The following is an 18,138-nucleotide window of genomic DNA, read 5'->3' as shown; positions in this document are numbered from 1 at the left end:
GTTCTGAAATAGATACTCATCTTTGGGCCTTCTTTTGTCCAGGAATTTTAGGCTTTCCCTTAAACCCAAGCTAGCTACATGTTCTCTGAACACCATGTTCTCTGAACATGTTGGGTGGTAAGCCTTTTGTAAGCGGATCCGCGAACATCCTTTCTGTACTTATATGCTCAAGACTTATGACTTGATCCTGGACTTTATCTTTCACAACATAATACTCTATGTCAATGTGTTTGGCAGCACCACTTGACTTATGTTGTGAGCATCCTTTACTGTTAGATTATAATCACAGTATAACTTTAGTGGTCTATAGATGTCGTCAACCACCTTCAAACCGGGTATGAACTTTTTTAGTCAGTTCACCTGCCCGTTGCCTCATAACACGCTACAAACTGTCATACATTGTGGACGATGTAGTGACAGTTTGCTTTGAGCTTTTCCATGAAACAGCTCCCCTTTTGCGAGATGATAGAAAATTCACGTCTGGATATGCATTCACTCTCGCATAATCAGAATCTGAATATCCCACCATGTGGAGTGAATCAGATCTTCTATATGTCATCATGAGGCCTTTCGTTCCTTGTAAATAATACAAGACTTTCTTTACTAATTTTAGTGTTATGTTCCAGAATTGCTCTGGAATCTGCCAAGTAAAACCCGGTAACAAATGCCAAGTCAGGACGCGTACATACTTGAGCACGTTGCAAGCTTCCGACAGTTGAAGCATATGGAACCACTTTCACTTTATCAATTGAGCTCATATTGGTTCCTGGGGCATTGAAAATCCCCATATCTGTCGCCCTTGACTATAGGAGCAGGTGAGGGACTACATTTGTGCATACTGAATTTCTTTAAGATCTTTTCCATGTATGCCATTTGTGACAGTCCTTATACTCCTTTTTTCTTCTATCTCGGTGAATCTCGATCCCTAGAACGAACGAGGCTTCGCTAAGATCTTTCATATCAAATTTCTTTGTCTCCAGTAGTAGACTGACATCACTACTAGCAAGTAAGATATCATCTACATATAGGACAAGGAAGATAAACTTTTCATTCTTAAACTTTGTATTGATACAATTGTCATCTACATTCTCTTTACTTTGTATAGACACAATTGTCCTCTACATTCTCTTTAAAACCCAAAATTCTTTATTGTCTGATCAAACTTCAAGTACCACTGTCTTGAAGCTTGTTTTAATCCATAAATGGATTTCTTTAGGCGGCATCATATTCGTTCTTTTTCTTCCATGACAAAATGTTTCGGTTGTGCCATGTAAACATTTTCCTCCAAGTCTCTGTTGAGAAATACCGTCTTTACATCCATCTGATATAATTCTCAATCGTAATGTGCCACTAATGCCATTATGATTCTGAAGGAAACTTTACATGAGACTGGAGAAAATGTCTCATTGTAATCAATCCCTTCTCTTTGCATATAGCCTTTTGCCATAAGTCGCGCTTTATATTTCTCTATATTTCTTTGAGAGCCAAGTTTTGTTCTGTAGACCTATTTACAGCCTACTGTTTTGACTCCTTTAGAAATTATTTCTAAGTCCTAAACTTTATTGGCATTTATTGATTTTATTTCATCTTCCATGGCCTCAAACCACTTTGATGAATGATCACTTCTCATGGCTTCTTCAAATGAGGTGAGATCATCCTCCATTTGAAATTCCTTAGTGTTGTACACTTCATAATCAGCAGGAATAGCTGATTTTCTAACTCTTTGAGACCTTCTAGGGGCCTCCACTTTTGGCACATTTTCTGTTTGAGGCTGTTGTTGCTCCCCCTCATGTGTGGCAATAGGTTCTATAGAATCCTGAAGAACAGGTTCCTCATCGTCATTCATTGTTGCCACAGGTGGGATAACAACAGGTGCTAGCACCACAGTATCTAGCAATGTCGGTGCAGCTATAGCAGGTAGTGAGAAAAATGACCCATGAATTATTAGAGTGGACGCATACACCCGCTTCACTTCAAGGTCAATTTCTCGAGCTACCATGCTCCCCCTCATCTTTTCATCCTCTAGTAAAACAGCGTGTCTCGTTTCCATAAACTTTGTGTGTCTCTCTGGACAGTAGAAACGAAAACCTTTTAACTTTTCTATGTAGCCAAACAAATGGCAACTTACTATTTTGGGATATAACTTCCCATTGTTTGGGTTAAATACTTTAGCCTCAGCAGGGCTCTCCCACACACACGCAAGTGGTTTAGTGAGGGTACTCGTTCTGTTCACAACTCATCGGTGTTTTGGACACCGACTTACTTGGTACTCTTTTGAGAATATTAATAGGGTTTTTAACGCCTCCATCCACAGGCTCAACTATAAGGTGGAGTAACTTATCATACTGCCCATCATATCCATCATGGTATGATTGATTCTTTTAGCTACTCTATTCTGCTAAGGTTCGCCCGGTATAGAATACTGGGCTACTATGCCATTCTTTTAGGGTATGCCGACCGTAGTACTCCCCCACGGTCAGACCTGACTATCTTCATCTTTAATATCTTAAATTTATCCAATGCTTCTGTTCTTTCTTTGATTGGATAAATTTAGCCATAATGGGAGTAATCATTTGTGAATGTTATGAATGTAAAATTTCTGTGCTTCGTTTGTCATCTTTCTTTATATATTTTCCTTTTATGCATTCTCTGCATTGTTCTTAATCTGAGAGCTCTAATAGAGGAAGAATATCATTCTTAACTTGTCTTTCTATTCTCCCCCTTGAAATATGGCCTAAACGACAGTGCCATAATTTCGACAACGCATCGTGAGCTCTCGTATGCCACCTTTTTAGATTAACACTCTGTGACCAGCTGCTTTTATCAGCTAAGTGGCATATGTCTTTGAAGAGCCAGTGAACTGACTCTTTATTCTATCGAGGTACTCGGTAATCGTATCACATTCTAGGATTGAGCCCACAATTGCAGGTTCAATCATGTTCTTTATCACAGCCAAACATTTCTTGTTTGCAGTGACCCACTTCCTATGCTCAAAAGTCATAGGATATCTTTTGGGATTAAAAATCTCTTTCTTTAGTTGCCCAAGTGGCATCATTCTCTTTTGTCTCCCTCACCGGTGCCACAATCTCAGTGGAACATGGTGAGGTGACTATCCAATCCACCTTAGATAAGATGAAAACCAGATCAAAACTTTTTTTAACATAAAAATAACACCATTTGCATGCCTTGATTCCAACGTTGGTCAAAATCAAAACATATAATTATTCTTATACACGAATTCTACATCACCATTGGACAGAAATAGAATTAATGCATAAATCTTTAACTTTCACAACTGTTCTTACACACTAATTCTACATCACCGTTGGGTAGAAGTAGAATAAATACATAAATCATTAAAATTAACATATGTTCTTATACACTAATTCTACATTACCGTTGGGCAGAAGTAGAATTAATGCATAAATCATTAACATTACGATATTATTATTAACAACGTTGGTCAGGAAACAACAACATCATAATCATATCTAAACTCTTTTTCTCCAATTAAATACCATACTGATTCAAAATAACTGGAGAATTAACATTTTCTTTAGCAGCGAAAAAACTTTCTTTCTTCTTCAATTAAATATCACATTGGTACAAATTAACTAGAGAATAAACAATTTCTCTAGCTGTGGAAAAACTTCTCCTTTTCTTGAATTTTACCCACAGGGAAAATTATATTTTCTATTTCCTTTAATCCATTAATTAATTTCTAGGAAATAAACATTTACTGGAAAAACTTTCCTTTTCTCCAGTTAAATATCACGTCTATTCAAAATCACTGGAGAATATACTTTTTCTTTAGCAGCGGAAAACATATACTCAATTTCTTGAATTTTACCCACAGGGAAAAATTACCTTTTTATTTTCTTTTAAGCCATTAATTCATTTTCCAGGAAATAAAAACTTTATTGGAAAATGAAAAAAACAAAAAAAAAACTGATTGATTCTTTCTTACTGTTCTTTGATTGGGCTGGAACTGCCACAGTGGCCCTACCCATCAATGCCTTTCACTCTCGCGCGCGTGCGCCGCGCTGACCCAGGCCGCAACCTGGGCCTGGGTCGGCAAAGCAGCCCGATGTGCCCTCGCCCGCCTGGGCCGAGAGCGGCCCGGCCACTTACAGCCGTTTGATTAGGATCGACGGCTCGTCCACGCATCTCGGGAGATCAAAAACCCATCGCGGTCTGAGCACCGAAAACCCTAGAGTCATTTCGCTTCCTCCGCTTCTCTCTCTACGCTGCTCTCTTCTCTCTCAGCGGAGCACAACCGAGCGAGCGAGAGCGTCCATGGCACCGCCGCCGGCCCCCTCGCCGGCGTGCGCGCTCCCCAGCGGGTGATCGTGTCGCCGTCGAGCGGCCTGGCCGCGGTGACCCCTGTGGCCTGTTCCGGCGAGCAGTTCACCCGGGTTCAGCCCACTTTTCCCCGCGCGCCGGCATGACAGCAACGCTGCACGGCGGCAAGGTAAGCCACCCCCTTCCCCTTCTTTCCCCTGCGGGTTTGATTCTCTTTTTCTGTTCTCAGATTCGATCGATTGGGGATAGTTAGGGTTAGGGTTTCTTTTCTCTTTAGGGTTTTTTCTGTTTATCTACCCTTCACGGGTTTGAGGTTCGGTTTCCAGTTGAAACCATGTTTTCATCTCTATCCCAAAAACCCGATCTAGGGTTTGGATGTTTCTTTTCTTCACTTTTCCCGATCCCGATCTAGGGTTAGGGTTCGGTTGAACCCTGTTCTTGTTTTCTTTTGGTTTGATTCAAGATCTGCGAGATTATCCCCTTCCCCTCTTCATTTCTTTGGTTCTTGTGCTCGGGTTTCATCCGATTTGGGTTAGGGTTGGGATTCTTGAGATCCTTTTCCCCTTTCTGTTCACTGTTGTTTCACCCGATTAGGGTTAGGGTTGGGATGACCCGAGAATATACTTTTTCTTTGTCGTGCGCCGTCGAACGCTGCGGCATCTTTTCTTCTTCTTCTTCTCTGATCCGAACATGGATCTCTTCTTTTCCCCCACGCGGTGGCGGTGGTGATCGGGTTCCAGTGACATCCGCCACCCCGGTCCCTTTTCTTTGCTTTTACCCGGTTAGGGTTCGGATTACACAGAGACAACCGGCTCTGGTACCATTGTTAGGATCAATGTGTGTACCTCTGTGTGTAACAGTAGATCCGGTTAGCCTCCTTGACGTTTCTCTTTGCGGCACAGCAACGTAGACGTCGGTGCCGCGGTGTAGTAGGAGTCGTCCAGCGCGGTGGAGAGAAGTCCAGTGGCGCCGGCGGAGAACCTGCAGGCGCGACGGTGGTGGGTCACATCCCGTCGCTGGCCGCACGACCTTTGATCGGATTAAGGTTTCTCTGTAGTGGGTGTGGCGGCTCCGGTCAACCTCGTTATCCGAGCCCTCACCCCCACCTTCCTTTTACGTGTGCTGTGCGACAGGGGCCCACCAACCGGATTAGTATTAGGCTCCCCCGATCAGGGAGCAGAGATAAGGGCCCAATAGACCATTGATGAAGATCAACTAACACTTCCTGGTCACCTGGGCGCTCACTGATCGGCAGCTAGAGCTAGCGTCCTCTACCGTACAATGGTCCTGGTGCTGGTGGGGTAGCTGCCTGAGTGCCTGCCCCATGACTTATTATTTACTCCTTCATTCACATAAATAAAAACAGATAATGAAACGGGGCATTTTCCCTTGCTAGCTAAGCACGACAGTATTGTTGTCATGTGTCCCTCTGACGATCAGAAAGATGATGCGGAGCAGAATCATGGCCAACCGGTGGGGTTTCTGGGAGTGATATATAGGTCAACGACGCCATGAATGCCCCCGCGACACATTCTATTTAGCTACAGCTTCTGCGGACAGGCGACAGCGAGAGTGACAGCCGGGCTAAGATCTGCCTGTCTTCGCCCCCGCCAGGCAGGTCCCATTTGGTGATCTGTCCATTGCCTCGTATTCGCGGCAGTTATCTGTCGTCCACAAGCCTCCTATTCGCATCCGGCAACACCGCAACTACAAGAAACTGCTTAAATATCTTGGACAATGACTGCGCCTTGCAAATTGCGGCAAGTCGTCGAAAGTTCAAAAGCGGTAAGCAACTTGTAACAGACTCAATGTCGGGCACATTAACTGACAGTCAGACTTGCCAGATTGCTCCGCTATTGCAAATAGTTTCAGACTTTCAGTCATACAAGTTTCTGCTACGGATAATGCATCACAGTTCACTTGTGCAGAAACTAAGTTTTTGCTACGGATAATGGACCACGGTTCACAGGTGCAGTACAAGAGAAGATGAGCAACAGTACAATCTGGCATACATGAGGCATCCGTTCACTTGTGGGTACTCAAAATACAGTATCCGGTGCTCCAGTCTGCTCTTACAGACGTGTAGCGTCCGTTCCAACACGTCTCAGCTCACACTGGAGACATGAGGCAGAGTGCAGACAGAATGCTGAATAATGATTTACGTATATTAGTTAAATGTAATGATTTAGTCAGGAAATGAGTGGTGCAGATTAGGCTGGGTCCCTGTGTTTAATACAGATTGCTTGGAAAGGAAACAAACAAGCTGTAGCTGTTCTTGCCACAATGGTGTGCCTTTCCCCAACTTCAATACGAAAACGAAACCTGCATTAACAGGCATTGCCGTGACGAACCCTCTGAAAAGAATGCATCAGACTCGTCGCATTAGCTCTTCTTGGCACAATGGTGCCTTTCCCCGACATCAATACGAAAAGGAAATCTACATAACAGGCATTGACATGAGACAACATACTTGCAGGCCGCCCATAACTTACGAAAAGAATGCAGCAGACTCCTCGTCATATTCAGTATTCAATTGCTGACAAGAGCTCCTCACTGTTGCATATATGTAGCACGTGCCCTTTTGTTAGTTGCATATGTCTAGAACGTGCCCTTTTGTTAGTTGTAGTAAATGAAAGAAACAGAATCTACTTTTGTAATTGCTACCGCAGGCAGATGGTTACATTGTAAACGGCTACATGCATGTCTTTATCATGGTTTGCACGGAACTACGGAAGGGATTTTGCCACCTTGGTTGAATGGTTATAGAGGCATGAGCTAGCAGCTCCATGTCCTATGTATCTAAATGGGAGATTATGCCTCATATCTGCCAACATAAATGCTGGCCCCAAGATGCAGGACCCATGCCAAAAATGTGGCCAGGACACAGCCTAAGATGTGGGCCAGTTTGCAGGTTCAGTAAATTTCTTGATGCTGCGTTCCTGCTATAGAATGCAACGCAAAATAACTTCTATAGGTTATAAGGATCGTGTGGCTTGCTGGCCAACAACCCTACACCAGTTATTACCTAAAGCACATTTTGGCTACTCTAGCAGAAAATTGTCATGTTCTCCATGAGCCTGAAATCAGTATCAATCTGGCCGGTTTCTAGTGAGGTAAATTATGCCCCTTCCATTTAGTAACACTGATTTGCATCGAAAGCAACTGCAGGACTCTGATGAAATTCTACACCTATTAATATCAATAGCCTCCGCTAAAGTTTATCTCTTGTATAAAATGTTGTGATATAAGACCAAAAGCACATAGACCTGTTAACATGGCGGGTGGAAATGGATTCTATGGGTCGGGTGCTGACTTAGGGTTCATTTGGCTGGGTGGAAATGGGTTTTAGCAGCTAGTGGTTTGGGGCGGCTTGGGGCGATGAGAAAAGTGGGTTAGGGCGGGTTGGAAGGGGTTGTATGCATCTCAGCAATCAACGTCAGTGCCCCACTCTCATCCCAATCACCGGATCATGAAGCCGGGCTCATGAGATCCCGCACCGTGAGCGCAAGATTCAGTGCCGGCAGCGGCACCAGTGGTGGGGGCGGTGCAAGCGCGAGATTTGGCGTCGACGGCAATGGCAGCTGGGGTGGTGGCTGCACCATGAAACGCGGCACCACTTGTCGAGGATCTAATACCGGGGTACCCAATGAGGTGGAGCTAATAACCATCGAACGTTAGACATCCTCTTCGCCAGGCGACTCTCCGCTTGCCCAGGCAGGACCTGGAAAGACCCGATGACGGAACCCCCTTTCAGGGGGGGGGGGGGGGGGCAACAGGCCTCCTGGGTTGATCGGACGGCCCAGGTAAAACGACGAACGAACGGCCGTCGAAAGATAAGCACCTCTGTTTACTTACTTTGCGTGTTAATTTCATTACCGAGCCTCCGACCCCAGCAAACGGCAGGGGCACGGACATCGCTCGGAGGCTGTCGAGAGTGTCTACTTGTTTAGACATCCTCTTCGCCCGACCCCTCCTTACGTTGAAAACCGGAGACACGGGGTGCGAGTGTAAAACTTTGAGTAAAACTGGACAAACCGCTAGACCCTACGCCCCGACGGCTACGGTGGTTTTGTTCACCAGCATAATCTAATTCACAGTTCCCCGCACCTCGAGCTTTAGCATCCGCCTTCTCGAGAAGGGTTCGGAAGGGTCCGCCTGCAGAATCTCCCTCAAGGAGAAGCTGTCAGGTCGCCTAAGTCAATCGAACGGCTCGGATCGCCGCCGAGAGACAGAAACGAAAAATCGCGATGCTCGTGCAGGTTACACCGGCCCCGTCACGAACGTCGGACTCAAACCCCGCACGGACATGTCCGGTAAGAGCTTCTCGTCACTCATGCCACCAAGGTAACATTACCGACCCCCGCTTTCGTTTCAATCATACATTAATCCCATACATCCAAACGGTGCATATGTAATTGCTGCATCTCAACGCTTCGTGTCACATCACGAAGCGGTAGTCGCCTCATTTGATATGAGCCGCAACTGACCGAGGTTCGAAGGCCGGCCCGCAAAGGGCTCGAGGCCGCCTCGCGTCAAACAGAGCCAGGGGAGAAAAACCGAGATGAGCCCCAGCGGCCTTGCCTGACCCTGCTCGGAAGCGGACAGGGACATCTCGACATTTCTCGTTTGATTCTAACCTCGAGCCAAACCCACAGAATCTCCGTCGAGGAGAGGCCAACGGGCCACCTGAGCCTATCGAACGCCTCGGGCATCTGTCGGGAGGCGGATTAAGAAGTAGTGGAATGCCACCTGAGGGCTCTGCCGACCCCGTCAGCAAATGACGGACTCGGATTCCACATGAACATGCCCGTTGAGCGCGACACTCGAGCCGTCGAGGCAAATGTCGTCAGCTCAGCCCCTCCGGTTGCGGAAACCGAGGATGGGGTGACGTGCGAAACACGACCGACCCCTATCAGACCCTAAGGGGCTCGGGGGCTCGAGCCGCTCGATCCGAGATCGAGAGACCGAGGTTCGAAGGCTGGCCCGCGAAGGGTCCAAGGCCGCCTCACATCAAACAAGAGCCAGGGAAGAAAACGCAGATGAGCCTCAATGGCCTTTGCCCAACCCGCATTGAGGTGGATAGGGTCATCTCAACCTTCTAGTTCAATCCAGCCTCTAGCCGAACCCATAGAATCCCCATTGAGGGGGAACCTGTTGGAAGGCAGGTCAAGGAGCAACGGAATGCCACCCGAGGGCTTTGCTGACCCTATCACAAAGCAACGGGATCGGATTCTGTTCGAACATCCCTGTTAGCGAGCTCATCAAGCACGTCACTCGAGTCGTCGAGGCAAGTGACGTCGCCTCAACCCCTCCAGTTGCGGAAACCGCGGACGGAGAGACAGTCACAACACGAGCTGAACCTTAACCGAATCCCCGCCATGCGCGGGGGCTCGGGGAAGACCGGGCCAGCAATGGCGCCAAACGCACGGTGACGGAACCATCGCTAAAATCCTAAGTAAGGGGTACGTGCGAATACAAGAAGTAAGTTTGCTACCCTCGCTTCGGTCTCCAGTAACATCCGGCCCTAGCGACCGCAAGGGGTCGGATCTCACTCGAGGGCTGATAAAGGTATAAATACCTCTCTTTTTTCGAAACAGACGTTACATCAGACCTCTTCCTCGCGTTAAGGATGGCGGCAAGGTTTGTGGGAACAGATAACCGAGCATGCCTGGTAAGACCGCAAAAAACCCACGCCCCGACGACTATGGTAACTTTGCTCACCAGCACAATTGAAATTTCCCCCTTATACACCTCGGGACATACAGTCTTAACGGACGGAAGGATCGGATCGCATAAACCTTTTTCTCGAATGCAAAAGGAAAGAAAACAAGTTCAGACAAACAAAACAAAATTACGAAACGAAATTATGAATCTGTTTTCAGACACAAAAGTACCGACACTTGTCCATAGATTACAGATAAATGTTTATCAGACTCATTCGACTAACTACTTCCGTGGAGGGAGAACTATGTCTCTCAGCCTGTCTGCCAGGTTCCGCGCGATAGAAGTCACCGCCTTCTCAATCTCATCCAGCTCGGAGTGTTCGTAGCCAGGCGCGAAGCCGAGGCTCATTGCCTCCAAGTTAACTTCCTAATCATAATGAGAGCAGGCAACAGCAAAGGCTTGGGTGATCCCGGCGTGAAAGACGTTCTCTTCAAGCTGGCGCACCCGCGCCGTGATATCTACGGCACGGGCCGCAAGTGAGCCGGTTTCCTCTAGCCGCGCCACCCCCAGGTCATCGAAAACAACTCCGACGGCAGCGCGCAGGAGATCGTGCTCATCACTCTCAGCCTAAAGAATCCCCCCCACCTCGGCAAGCTCCGTGCCTAGCCCGGCAGAGATGCTCTCGGCCTCCAGCCTTCGGGCCACCGTGGCTCCAAGATCCGCCCGGAGGGAGCTGACCCCCTGACGCGCCTCGTCACGCTCTCGGACGGCCTGGTCGCGCTCCTCCACCGACACCTCGGGTGTGGCGGCAGATCCGCCCGCTCCCACCGGTCCTGAGGACGGGCCGATGGTTTGGCCCGTCTCCGCCGGCCTCACGGACTCACTTCCCCCTGCGTGGAACGGGAAGGGTCTCTGCGTGGACGAGTGGGTACCTGTCAGCGAATCCTCGCCCTCCAGGACATCCTACTCCACATCGGCAACTACCTCGTCATACTCCTCGTCGTCGTCGTCACTGTCTATCTCCTCTCCTCGCTCCCGTGCTTGCTGCTTCTGTAGCATCTTCTTCCTCTTGAGCTCCTTCGTCTTCCTATCCCACTCGGCCACGGTGCGATTCGCCGTCGCCACGAGCCGATCCTTCGACAGCAGAGCCGGGCTATCCGCGAGGACGAGTCTCTTCGGTTGGTCACGCTATCCCGAGGTCAGCATCAAGGGGCCAGGAATTCAAGTAAAAAGGAGGCACGGGGAAAGAGAACTTACGAAATCAATGAACCCCGCTTTCGGCCGCATTGGGGGATGCCCCGGCACCGGATACACGAAATCAAGGACAACGCCGGCGTTGTCCTTTGAAGGCTCCATCGCCTCCTTGATGCGCTGGGCCACTTCGGTGGGGGGGGGGAGCGCTTCGTCGACAAGTGTCGTCCCTGCGACGCACCATCAGGTACAGGGGAAGCGCGCGGCTCATCAGCGGCGCCACCCTCCGCGTATGGTAGGCGTCGATGATCCCCCGTCCTTTCACGCCCCTCTCCTTTAGAATTTAGAGGGCGGCGAGATGGTCCTTGATCTTCTTCTTGTCTTTGTCCGGGACACCCCACTTCCACGACCCCGGGACCTCTTCGATGATGCGCTCGGAGAACGCTGGCAAGGGGGCGACAACGTCGTCCTTGACGTAAAACCAATGCGAATGTCACCCCTTGTTAGAGGTCGACAAACGCATCGACGGATATTTGTTCACCCGGTTGTTGCGGAGATGAATGCCGGCACATCCCACCGGCACGCTCAGCTCTTACTTCCCGACCCGCTTCTTCAAAAGGTTGACGGCAAAGAGATACCGCCACAGGTCGAAGTGAGGACTAATCCCCAGGAACCCCTCACACAGGGCGACGAACGCCGCAATGTGTTGGACCCCATTGGGAGTAAGGTGCTGCAACTCCACCTTGTAGTAATCCAACAGCCCACGAAGGAACTTGTGGGCAGGTATGGCGAATCCCCGCTCGTGGAAGTGAGCGAAGGTCACGACATACCCTTCGGGGGGCGACGGCTCGTCCTCATTACCGGGCAGTCGCCACTCCTCGGCAGCGGTCGGCGGGCAAAGGAGGTCACGGCGAACGAGGCCCTCTAGGCGCTGAGGCGTGATGTCAGATCTGCACCACAACTCCATTGAATGATGGGGAGGGGGGGTGGATGCGAGCTTGACGGCAGCTGCGATGCAGGTGCGGGAGGCTCAGGCGATTGGCGGCGGAGGTTGCAGATGCAAAGACGAGGAGGCAAAGTACGGAACCCTGGGGGTGAAGCCCTTGGTTTTATAGGGGCAACGGATGCGAGAAGAGCAACCGCCCGCCTAGGTCTCCGAGCCTGCCACGATACACCACCACGTCACGCCGCGGGATATGCGCCCGCGATCCCTATCCTTTCCCACCAAAATCGCGCCAGACGTTTCGTCTTCCCGAGCAGACTAGGACTCTTTTCCCACAGCGGGGATACGGGTCAAAAAGCATTTCTTCAGCCCGCCTGGGCCCAGGAGTTTGAGGGTTGGCCCAATAGTTTCGACGGTTGTCCCAACGAGGGATGGGCCCGCGAACGGCCAAAACTCAGACGCACGAGCCTCAAAGGAGTCTCGATCAGCAAACAAGTCTCAACCGGGCTAACCCTAGATGAATCCCCGCGAACGGGATACCAGGGTTCCCTTTAAACTGTCCAGTTGACAAAAACCAAATCTCACAGCCATACCCGCGAAGGGTCCGAAATTATCGCCCGGGCGATTCTATCCGAATCACTCGGGGGCTCGGGGGCTACACCCGACGGGTGCGCTCGCGCGCACCCTCTGGCGAATCGAAATACCCCCCGGACGATTCTACCCGAATCACCCGGTGGTTCGGGGGCTACACCCGTCGGGTGCGCTCGCGCGCACCCTCTAGCAAGTCAAATCACCCCCGGACGATTCTATCCGAATCACCCGGGGGCTCGGGGGCTACTGTCGGGGACCTAATACCGGGGTACCCAATGAGGTGGAGCTAATAACCATCTAACGTTAACGCTTCCGGTCAGACAAGAACGCTACTACACTTCTTGCCCGAACGACGGAAGATTGGTTCCGCATCGCCCGACCCCCGAGGGCTAGACTCCGCCTCGCCCGGCGGCTGAGGGCTGGCTCCGCCTCGCCCGACGTCTGAGGGCAGGCTCCGCCTCGCCCGACGACTACGCCCTGCTCCTTCATGATGATGAGCACGAGGTAAGACAGGACATTCAAGTCAACCGCAGTACCGAGGACCATACCCTGCACGCCTGCAGAAAAGTACAGTCAGGATACGACGGGACAGGCGCTTTAAGCCCTCCCAGGCATGGCAGAGCCCGAATAGTGTTGTAGGCGCCGACTTTTGTCCTACAGTGCTGTAGGCGCCGCCATCAGCCCTCGGGCGTGGATCCTGACACAAGCATACGACAACCACTACAATCCAAGAAAGAACTCACATCATCTACAGTGACGGGCGTATGGTCATTTCCCCGTCTACTCCCCGCAGAGTCATGGCTCGGCGCCCTGACACACCGCACCGTCCGTCAGGGGAGGATGGGACGTGACCACTCGCTGAAACGAAGCCAGAGCCCGACCCTATCAGGATCAGCGAAACATGCTATCCCTGGCGTGGTCTGCCATGTCAGCAGGGCAGGCTCAAGGGAAAAGGAAGACCCGGCACCTTCGAAAGACCTTCTTTTTCCTCTTTCTCCCATCTGTAACCCCTGCTCCCCCCTTGGTCTATAAAAGGGAGGGCAGGACGCCCCACTAAGGGGATGGATCAATTCCACACACAACACACAGCCAAGCAGCAACCGGGCTCTTGGCATCCTTTCGACCCTTCCATCAGAGACTTAGGACATGTCCCTCTCTCGACCGTTTGTACCCCTACTACGAACCATTTTCGGTACTAATAACACGAGCAGCAGCAAACTGGACGTAGGGACATTTTGCCCGAACCAGTATAAACCTTGTGTCCTTTAATACACCATCCGAGCTTAACGCGCAACAAATATAAATTTACTAGTTGGTGTTTGTTCGAAACACCGACACCACTCTAGGCCAGCGCCCACAGCTGCTACGAGGCCGGCTCCAGCACGGCAAGTGGGGCACGGGCGGAGGCAACAGTTGCCGAGGAATTGCAGCGTAAGTCCTGAGCATTTGCTTGTGCTTATTCGGTCTCCTGCTTACTCCAGCAACTTTGGCTTGTTAAATTATTCAAAAAAATATTTGCTTGTGAATCAAGGTGTTGATATGTGGAAAGTATACTTGGAATAATTGGAGTGCCAGGATGTTGGTCGCTGGTATTCTTGAGTTCAAACTTGACTACTCGGAGAAGAACCTCCGCATAGGGGCTGTAATCAGCAGCAGCCAGCCTTCCATGGCGCAGCAAGCCAGCACAACCAGTGGCCAGCAGCAGCGGGCGCAAGTAGCGGCCAGCGCAGCAAACGGGCGCAAGCAGTGGCGCTTGGGCCATTTGTGGAGGATGCTTTTTGCTCCTGGAAGGCACATTGAGGTCAGCCGCCGGTTGAGGAGAGTAGGAGACGGTGGTGCTGCGCAAGGTTGCACATCGGGTTTGGGAATGCACCGGCGATTTGCGAGCAGGCAGCGGAGCTGGGAGGGTAGGTGGTGCACCAGCCAAGCAAGCTCATGATGCGATATGATATTTGCGTGTGCTAGGCGCTCAGGCGAGTCAAGAGGCCAAGACGGACGAGAAGCTTGCGCTTGAGTGGACCCACAAGAGTGGGGCAGGTTTAGTAATTTGATTTTTGGGTGGGGTTGGGTTGGCAGCAGGTTATGTCAGGCGAACGGGTTAGGGCGGATGTGGGGTGGGTCTTACCCCATTTGCAGGCCTAATTTAAACTCTCATAAGTGCAAATGAGTCTGGAAGTAACAGTACATTGGTCACACATCCATTTGCAGAAGAGAAGGATTCATGCCCCCAACTCAATAAACAGAGTATCTTAATGAGGTATATTAAACAGGATTGTAGCACGGACAAGACCATAACACAAACACCATAAGCACTTGTCTTCCTAAACAACACTCCTATGACACATTAAGGCCACTACATTCTCCGAAACTACATTTAACAGGTCCTAACTTCTCCAGGAGACCCAACAATTAAACATATATGTACAAAGGAGTGTAGCAGGCAGTTGGCGGAATACTAAAGGGGAGACATACAAGGTCAATGTAAGGTGTAGACATTACCAGAGCTATAGATGAAAGTAAGGGTCCTCCTTGTTCTGGTAAATTGCAAAAAGTTGTTTTGAGTAGTGTGAAGCTACCTTGCGACAGAACTCAAAAGCATAACGATCATACTCGTCCAAATCTGAGACAGTCTTCTTCAGTGGACCAACCCGATCACCATCCAAAAGAAATTCTGCTATGCGAGATCCCCTATATGAACAGTAGAGTGCAATCAACTATCAGCAGACTGAGAACACCAACTTCCCTTAGTGCTCATCTTTTCATTCTACTTTACTACGAAATACTACAGAGGAGCTAAATAAAATACAAGCATATCGTGCAAGTTACTTAGCACTGAAATTTCCTCTCAACCTAAACTGTTTAGCTGAACAAAAATCATAGACGGTTTTTGAGCACTGCGTTCAAGAAACTTAACAAAGAACACCTTTTTTTTTGTTAATTAACACTGTCTACGAAATGTTTGTTAATAATCAAGTGCAGAGCTAGTAAGCTAATTCAATATTGATTCCTAACAAGAAATGTCGACACATTTAGAAATTCAATTTAGATAATGTACCTTCCTAGGAACCTACGGTAACAAATACATGTACACAGGAAAGTTCCTACTATGCTCAAATTCAAGCTGCTTCAAACAGCACCACCTTCTTATTTGTGAGCAATGAATCTGCTATTAACTGTGCAAAAAACCAATGAGATGCATATAAACATACCTTGGGGCATCTTTGTTGCTAAATCCCTGCTTATTATGAACTAAAGAGGCCTTTTCCACCTGTTCATCCTCAGTTTGCTTCCGGTAGATGGCACAAACAGCCTTCAAGCAAAGCTCAGGATGTTCACCAAATGCTGCTAGCATATCTGCCTCATAATCCCACTCTTTAGCTTTCTTTTTACGGCCAATGCAAGCCATAACATCTTTATAGTCCACCTCACCATCAGACACTTCTAGTCCTGGAGAGGATTTTTCATTCAGAACAGATGGTTCATCTGATTCGTCACAGGATTCCTCAGCAGAATCACTAGCATTATCAGAAGAACCATCATTTATGAACTCATTCATATCATCATCTTCTTCCATATCATCTTCATTCCCTTCAACATCCTTGGGTGGTTCAACAAAGTGGAGCCCCGGACATGCAGCTCTTCGCCCTTTTGACTGATTCTTTACCAACCAAGCAGAACACCTAGATGCAGGAGCGGAATGCCCTTTGGCCACATCAGAGTCATCGCTTTCCTCACTCGCCCTCTCTTCTGGCATCCTCTTGCGTGATTTATCGATGGGAACAATATCATCCTCCTCGTCCCCGCTCTCAGTCCGAGGCGCAGCTATGCCCTCATTGCCATCCTCATCCTCACTGTCACTGACTCCACGAAACACGCGGTCGGATTTTGACTGTTTCTTAACCAACCGAGCAGAACGCCTCGTCGCAGGAGCGGAATGACCTTTGGCCTCATATGATTCATCACCATCCTCACTCGCCCTCTCTTTTGGCATCCTCTTGAGCAATTTATAGATGGGAACCATATCCTCCTCCTTGTGCCCACTCTCAGCCTGAGGCGCAGCTATTTCCTCATTGCCATCCTCATCCTCACTGTCACTGACTCCACGGAACATGCGGTCGGATTTTGAATGATTCTTCACCAACCGAGCAGAACGCCTCGTCGCGGGAGCGGAATGCCCTTTGGCCTCATCCGATTCATCATCGTCCTCACTACGCACCCTCTTAACCAACCGAGCAGAACGCCTCGTTGCAGGAGGGCATGCCTCATCCGATTCATCATCATCCTCACTAGGCACCCTCTTGAGCAATTCATAGATGGGAACCATATCAACCACATCCTCCTTGTGCCCACTCTCAGCCTGAGGCGCAGCTATTCCCTCGTTGCCATCCTCATCCTCACTGTCACTGACTCCACGGAACACGCGGTTGGATTTTGACTGATTCTTAACCAACCGAGCAGAACGCCTCGTCACGGGAGCGGAATGCCCTTTGGCCTCATCCGATTCATCATCATCCTCACTAGGAACCCTCTTAACCAACCGAGAAGAACGCCTCGTCGCAGGAGCGTAATCCCCTTTGTCCTCATCCGATTCATCACCGTCCTCACTAGGCACCCTCTTGAGCAATTCATAGATGGGAACCATATCATGCACATCCTCCTCCCCACTCCCAGCCTGATGCGGAGCTACGCCCTCATCGCCATCCTCATCCTCACTGTCACTGACTCGGCGAAAGGCGCGCTTCCTGCTGCTCATGAGGCCCTCCTGATCGTCGCCGTCATCCTTGCCACTCCCAAGCCCATCCACATCACCACCACCATCACCATCATCCTCGCTATCACTGGTGACCACCCGCGTCGCCGCCGCCCCACGGCCACGCTTCTTCCCCCGCGGCGTGACCGAAACATCGTCATCTTCCAGACCCGCGCTGCTCTCCCTGTTGCTTCCGCCGCCTCCCTCCGCGTCCTCCGCATCGGCTTCGCCCACGCCCTCCTCCGGGCTTCCCCCTTTGTTGGCATCGACAGCAGCAGCGCCCTCCTCGTCGTCGCTGACCTCAATTGCGTCGCGGGCCACGCCCCCGCCCCGCTTATCGACCACCTCGTGCTTGATTCCGCGTAGAACTGGCGCCAATCGACGAGAGATTGGGTCCTCCTCCTCGCCTGTACTGCCCGTTGCTTCTCGCCTCGCCACCGACAGGGCCTCCCTCAAACCCGCGTTCTCGGTTTCGAGGGCCGAGATCCTGGCCTCCAGCTGGGCAACGCGAGAGGACTTGGCGACGAGCTCGGCGTAGAGGGACGGGAGCTTCGACGCGGCGTCCTCCGCGGCGTCCATCTGCCGCGGCCGACGCGTCGCCGAAAACCCTTGTTGGGGTTGGGGAGAAGTGGAAGTGGAGGATGCCGGTGGAACGGAACCTGAAGGAAGATGGAGCCTGCCTCTGCTTCTCGATTGC

The 18,138-nt window shown here is 50.0% G+C and overlaps 1 protein-coding gene across 5 annotated transcripts; it reads right to left on the bottom strand.

Annotated features, from left to right (window-relative positions):
* Positions 1–6,144: 6,144 nt before the first annotated feature.
* LOC136449389 (uncharacterized) lies at positions 6,145–18,138 on the bottom strand. Of its 5 annotated transcripts, XR_010758024.1 has the most exons (4): positions 15,901–18,138; positions 15,191–15,379; positions 6,773–6,855; positions 6,145–6,656 (listed from the first exon to the last, which is right to left on the bottom strand). XR_010758024.1 is itself a non-coding variant. In XM_066449410.1 (3 exons), exons 1-2 carry the CDS (start codon positions 18,018–18,020, stop codon positions 15,196–15,198), a joined length of 2,304 nt encoding a protein of 767 aa, XP_066305507.1. In that variant the 5' UTR covers positions 18,021–18,138; the 3' UTR covers positions 6,145–6,656; positions 15,191–15,195. The 5 variants fall into 5 exon arrangements, 4 of the variants coding, with proteins under 4 accessions (XP_066305507.1, XP_066305508.1, XP_066305506.1 ...); XM_066449410.1 differs by lacking the exon at positions 6,773–6,855; XM_066449411.1 differs by lacking the exons at positions 6,145–6,656; positions 6,773–6,855 and adding an exon at positions 6,722–6,739.

Source organism: Miscanthus floridulus, chromosome 5, assembly GCF_019320115.1.
Source record: "Miscanthus floridulus cultivar M001 chromosome 5, ASM1932011v1, whole genome shotgun sequence".
Lineage (NCBI taxonomy): Eukaryota > Viridiplantae > Streptophyta > Magnoliopsida > Poales > Poaceae > Miscanthus > Miscanthus floridulus.
The sequence above is the reverse complement of the archived record's forward strand: the minus strand, read 5'-3'. Positions and strand labels throughout refer to the sequence as shown.

What these genes read in the sequence shown, in the direction of transcription:
- LOC136449389 (XM_066449410.1), bottom strand. Translation starts at nt 18,020, where the DNA reads ATGGACGCCGCGGAGGACGCCGCGTCGAAGCTCCCGTCCCTCTACGCC. An exon ending in AGCAACAAAGATGCCCCAAG is followed by an intron (nt 15,380 to 15,900) that starts GTATGTTTATAT and finishes CTGTTCATATAG; the next exon opens with GGGATCTCGCATAGCAGAAT.